Source organism: Zea mays, chromosome 2 (genome assembly GCF_902167145.1).
Source record: "Zea mays cultivar B73 chromosome 2, Zm-B73-REFERENCE-NAM-5.0, whole genome shotgun sequence".
In the NCBI taxonomy this organism is placed as follows: Eukaryota; Viridiplantae; Streptophyta; class Magnoliopsida; order Poales; family Poaceae; genus Zea; species Zea mays.
The window spans coordinates 68991398-68996872 of NC_050097.1; the positions used below are offsets into that span (position 1 = coordinate 68991398).

Here is a 5475-nt window from a genome sequence, read left to right on the forward strand (position 1 = left end):
ACTACGGAGAGAGGACCAGTGATTTCACGAGCCATTTGCAGTTTTGCTATCATCATATGGTGGGCTTCGCTAATTTGTCATTAGGCACACAAACCATCGGTATATATAATCTCTCAAATCCACAAACCATCGGTATATATAATCTCTCAAATCATAGGCATGTAATGATATAATAACAAAGAGTTAAAATTGAGAGTGTTAAAATAGCAATTTTTTTAATATAAAAAACCAGTTTCAATAATTTTACCTCATCGCGCTCCTTCACATTTAAATGATAAAAAAATTTAATCAAGGTTGTTAGCTCAAATTTATATTCACACCTACTTAATTTTTATGTTTTGTACTCTATACTCGAGCAAGCAGAAATGGAAATCGTAATCGCTGTGCTGGTAGTCTCTACGAATGTAACCCATAACCTTTTTCGATTTCAGTTGACAAACAAAAAGGCCGGATTCACACGTTAGTGACCTAACTCTACGGATACAGAGGATCTCGTCGCGAGATTCCACCAGCAAAGCAGCAAGAACGCGCTATTGCACTAGCTCGGGAATGAGCCTCAGGAGGAAGGACACCTCCCGCGGCGAGAAGCTCGGCGTCCCTGCCACCGCCACGGCAGCCGTCTCCATCCTCTCGCCGACCACGATGCCGCCGCCGTCCTGGGAGCCCGACGCCTGCACGGCCGTAACGACCGTGAACGCCGACACGGCCTCCGCGATCTCCTGCACCAGGTCGACGATGACGCCGTCCACCCCCATCAGGTGCTGCACGTACACCACCTCCGCCACGTTGCTGCGAGACCGAGACACAAGGCGCAAACAAAGAGCACCCTCAGTTCCTATGAAGTACTTCCTATCCGCCGGCGGCCGGCGTTGCAGGCTGTGGACAAATAGTGAAGAGAACACTGATGACTGATCGATGACTCACTTGAGCTGACCGTAGGTCATCAGCGACAGTTTGTTGGCCTCCTTGATCTTGGCCACCGCCGACGGCTGCCTGAGTATCGCCCGGACCTCCGACACGATCCCCTGCAGCCCGCCGGCGACGCACAGCTTGACGGCCTCCTCCAGCGAGTTCCGACGCGGGTCGGCGTACACCTGCGTCCCTCCGTTGGTCAGGAAGAGCACCTGTTCGTAGCAGGGTTAATCAGCCAGTGTTGAATGTTGATTGTGTGCTCGGTGGTGGTGGCAGTGACACTTACAGGGTATTTGTCTTGCAGCTTGCGGATGAGCTGCGCGGCATCGGGTTGGAAGCTGGAGAAGATGATGGGCCTGTCGTTGGCGTGCTCGAAGACAACCTGAACACGGAACGACAGGGCAATCAGTAGGCGTCTTCCGAAATGTTACACAAGGAATCTGCTCGGGGCTCTTTGGCCTCGCCACACCACATGCCTTGAGAACGGATTTTAGGATGCAGGTAAGCCTCTCCTCCGTGTAGAAGAGGTCGTCATCGAACTTGAGCTCCACGTTGAAGCCGACACGCCGGTGGACGCCCTCGAAGACCTCACGGAGCGTGCAGAGCGCGTCCTCGGACTGCACGTCCCACTTGAGGATCCTCCCGTCCTTGAGTTTCCGGAGAAGTGGCTTGCCGGCCTGAGAATCCGGCAAAAGGACAAACAATAACAACAATAAAATAACAACGACACGATCTTTTAATCTTAAGTAGATTAGGATAGTCTAGAGTTAAAATTCAATATAAACTACATGAATAGCTGTTTTCCATTTGAATACATTTTTTAATTTTTTTTATTTTTACTGTCTCTTCTAACGTCAAAACTTCAAATACATTTTATTTTATTATCATTCTTGATCCTAACACACACATGTCGTTTCTAGAGGGGGCGACGGGTGCAGGTGCAGCCGCCTCAGGCTCCCGGTTCCATAGAACCCCCCCCTCCCCCCACACCACCACACCCCCACCTCCACTAGACCAGCGTACTATACATATTCAATATTTAGTTTCAACTCACGTGATCTTTACGATGAATAACTGGTTCAGAGTTCTTAGCCGACACAACGATTCATGTGTCTCATCTCCCGTCATCTAACGGCTGTCACGTGGCGTCATCTATTAGCAGATTACTTCAAACGAGTCTACGAAGCGTGATATGTGATTGTGCATGTGATCGTTGTATCACATGAAAGGAGCTTTTCAAAGTTGAAGTTGATGAAGAATTATTTAAGGTCTAAAATGTCGCAGACTAAATAATTTAGCTACTTTATGTATCGAAAAGATATTAGTGGATATAATTGATATTGACGCATGTCATCATCAATGACTTTACCTCGAGACATTGTTAGAAGAAAATTTTAAGGTGACCATATATTATGTACTTTTTTACTTGAGATAAACATTTTTATACATGTTTGATTATTTATTAACAACATATATATATATATATATATATATATATATATATATATATATATATATATATATATATATATATATATATATATTAAAAATAAGGGCCCCTATTTGAAGTCTTTCTCTGAGGCCCGATTTGTCAGGAACGCGTCACACAACGGTGTCTCTAAATGTCTCCGTCGAAGATATCCAAACCATCTAAAGCAGCTTTAGACAAGCTCTTCTTAAATTGATGTTACCTCTAGCCTATCGTATATGTTATCGCTCTAGACTTGATCTCTTCAACGTCACATGTACATTTGTAAAACACTTGTTTGTTAAATATGTTATTTTTAGATTAACATTACACTCCATACAACGTAACATGACTAATCGCCGTCTTATAAAACATATCTTTTAGCTTTTATGGTATTTTCTTGTCATATATAACATAAGATGCTTGATGCCACTTTATTCTACCTGCTTTAATTCTATAGCTATCATCTTCATCAATATCCTCATGTCCTTGTGGCATCGATGCTAAATACAAAGGTATTCCTTTTTAGCACACTACTTGACATTCTGAACTAATATAAACTAATATCTCATGCTCATGAATGTGTAGTAGTGCCAAAATACATGTAACATATTCGATTTTTATTCTACCGAGTCTATAAATCTTTCGACTCTAATCTTTAGACTCTAGAGTCTCTCGTTACAACTCTAGTTTTCTATTTTTATTAACTAGCACTATATCGTCCGTGAAAATCCTCCTTATATGTCGCTTATGATCCTATTCATCGCCAATGCAAAAGGAGCTCATTAGCTCAAAAGCTAATATGAGAAAGTCTGGTGTGTTTTCATCGGCCGTTCGAATGCTATTGTTGTACACATGTCTTTAATGAATATATCTAGTATACTTTATTAGAATTTTATGTTTATGTGAAATCCATCGTATAAAATATATTTTTCAGTATTCTATCGTAAGCCTAAACGAATCAGCGGAAATCATGTGCAGGCAAAAGACCAAACAATACATAAAAAAAGAAGATACTGGGAAGCTGGAATGTTGATGGAAGTGGCGGCAACGCGGCGCCGTGATTGTTGAGCGAGCGTACGTACCTTCCCCTGGTCTCTTTGCGGCCCGTAGGACAGGAACTCGTCCAGGTTCAGCTCGGTAACACGCTTCGCTGAGACTTGGCCCTGAATGAAATTATACTATTTGAGCATGACGACCGACGACGAGATGCTAAAAACTGTGGTTTGGACAAATTGAGAACAGAGCAGCGGATAAAACTTAATTACGTCTTGTTGCGTGTAGATGAAGTTGTCATGGAAGATGACAGGGCAGCCGTCCCTGGTCACCTGCAAGATTCATGGCCATGGTTAGCGCTTGCTTGCTCGCTCGCTGAGTTGCAAAGACTGAGTGAGATAAGGAGGGCTTAATCGCAGGGAGTTGCCGCGTACGCAATCAGCGCAGCCGGCATGCGTTTATTTTATTCCAACTTGATCGATCGGTCATGCGTTTGGCGTATGGAATCACCTGGTGACGGACGAGTCAGCTCCTCCAAGGCGACAAACCAAACTCTGCGTCTAGGGCTCGGACACACAGGTTCTCATGCGCACCGACAAGGGAAGGTTCGTTGTGCGAGGGATCTAGAATGGAGGTTCGGTTCTCTAGAACGGAGGAGAGGAAACCACCGTCCTCCTGATGTTTCTGGACGCAGCAGGCAGGACGCTGCTGCTTGCCTGCCCCTCCCCAGCTCCCCTACTGCGGCCCCCCGGTCCACCTTTTTCCTAACTGGGCCTAGTACACGGCCCAGTGGACAGCGCTGAGAAACGCCGACGCCACGCACAGAGACAGAGGTGGCGCATGCCGGCATTCTCAAATTTCTAATGCACTGATTGATTTTGGTGGCAAATAAAAAAAAAAAGGAGAGACCATGGTTTACCTGGACGTCGAACTCGACGTAGGCGACGGCGGGGTGGCTGGCGGCGGCGGCGTTGAAGGCGCGGAGGGTGTTCTCCCTGATGTCGCCGCGCAGCCGCGGGTCTGGCGACGCCAGCGCGTTCATCCCCTTGCCGCGGTGCCCTACCACCACCAGCGGCGGCCGTCGTCGTCCCTGATCGGCCGCCGCCGCGGTGGTCGTCGCCGTCGCCGTCGCCTCCGCCCTGCCGCTTCCTGCTGCCAAACCGTCAACGCGCCCGTGCCGTACGCACGCGCCGAGGTCGGCGGCGACGACGTCCGGGTCCGGGTCCGGCATGGCGGGCGGGACGTCGGTGGCGCGCGCGGCCTTCAGCTGAGCCATGTCCGCGCGCGTGGCTCCGCGGCAGACGTACGTACACCGCGGCGGACGACGCGCGGGCCGGCGGCTGGAGGTAGCTCTATAGCCTGGTTGGTGGTCACGTACGGCGGTCGGCGGCGGGTCAGGCGACGAAGACGAGGGTTAATTTGTCAGCGCTGGCTAATTAACGGCCAAACTGTGTATGTTTGTATGTAATGTAATGTAATGCGCGCGGCTTTGCTAATTTGTGGAGGCGCCGAGCGAGGACAGCTGGCTATTTATACACACGGGAGGTACTCTTCGGAGCAGGTACAGCACGAGGAGCACGACGAAGACATGGGCAGGTTAATTAGGTTGGGACGGACTGGCAGCGGAGCGGAGCATGGGCATCTCGGACCGGGAATAGAGTTCGGCCGCCTAGAGGGAGGGAATATTCGCCGGCGTCCGGGTTTATGCCGCGGCATATCCATCTCGATTTCCATGCGGTTCCAACGCCCAGGTCCAGCATTGCCGCTGCCGCCGGGTTGAAGCGCGCGCGTCGCGTCGCGTCGCGACAGCACTTGAGCAGCTTCATTTTCTTCTTGGGCTCGCAAAAGGAGAAGACAACAAGATGCATCGGGAACCTTCTTCCGTAGTACGTCCCCACCCTCCTGGGCTCCTGGCCGCCAGCGCCAGGGGATTTCACTTCTTTTCTTTTCAGGTGTTCTAGAACGATGCGGAATTGGATACTGGTAGCTATTAGCACCATCTCTCTCCTTCTCATCTGCGCATCGATGCGATGGTGACTGCTGTCGGGGCACGGGACGTCCGGCAGTTGACGCGCCAAGGTACACGTACACCTACGCAC

The 5475-nt window shown here is 48.9% G+C and overlaps 1 protein-coding gene across 2 annotated transcripts; it reads right to left on the reverse strand.

Annotated features, from left to right (window-relative positions):
- Window positions 1-382: 382 nt before the first annotated feature.
- LOC100383215 (Glycerophosphodiester phosphodiesterase GDPD2) lies at window positions 383-5001 on the reverse strand. 2 transcript variants are annotated; one of them, NM_001175877.1, is given in 7 exon segments: window positions 407-789; window positions 925-1124; window positions 1199-1294; window positions 1389-1589; window positions 3466-3546; window positions 3649-3708; window positions 4296-4935. In NM_001175877.1, coding segments are annotated over 7 exon segments (1254 nt in total). In that variant the 5' UTR covers window positions 4653-4935; the 3' UTR covers window positions 407-530.
- Window positions 5002-5475: the final 474 nt, after the last annotated feature.

What these genes read in the sequence shown, in the direction of transcription:
- LOC100383215 (XM_020547885.3), bottom strand. Translation starts at nt 4,652, where the DNA reads ATGGCTCAGCTGAAGGCCGCGCGCGCCACCGACGTCCCGCCCGCCATG. An exon ending in ACGTCGAGTTCGACGTCCAG is followed by an intron (nt 1,590 to 4,295) that starts GTAAACCATGGT and finishes CCGGATTCTCAG; the next exon opens with GCCGGCAAGCCACTTCTCCG. An exon ending in TCCTAAAATCCGTTCTCAAG is followed by an intron (nt 1,295 to 1,388) that starts GCATGTGGTGTG and finishes TTCCGTGTTCAG; the next exon opens with GTTGTCTTCGAGCACGCCAA.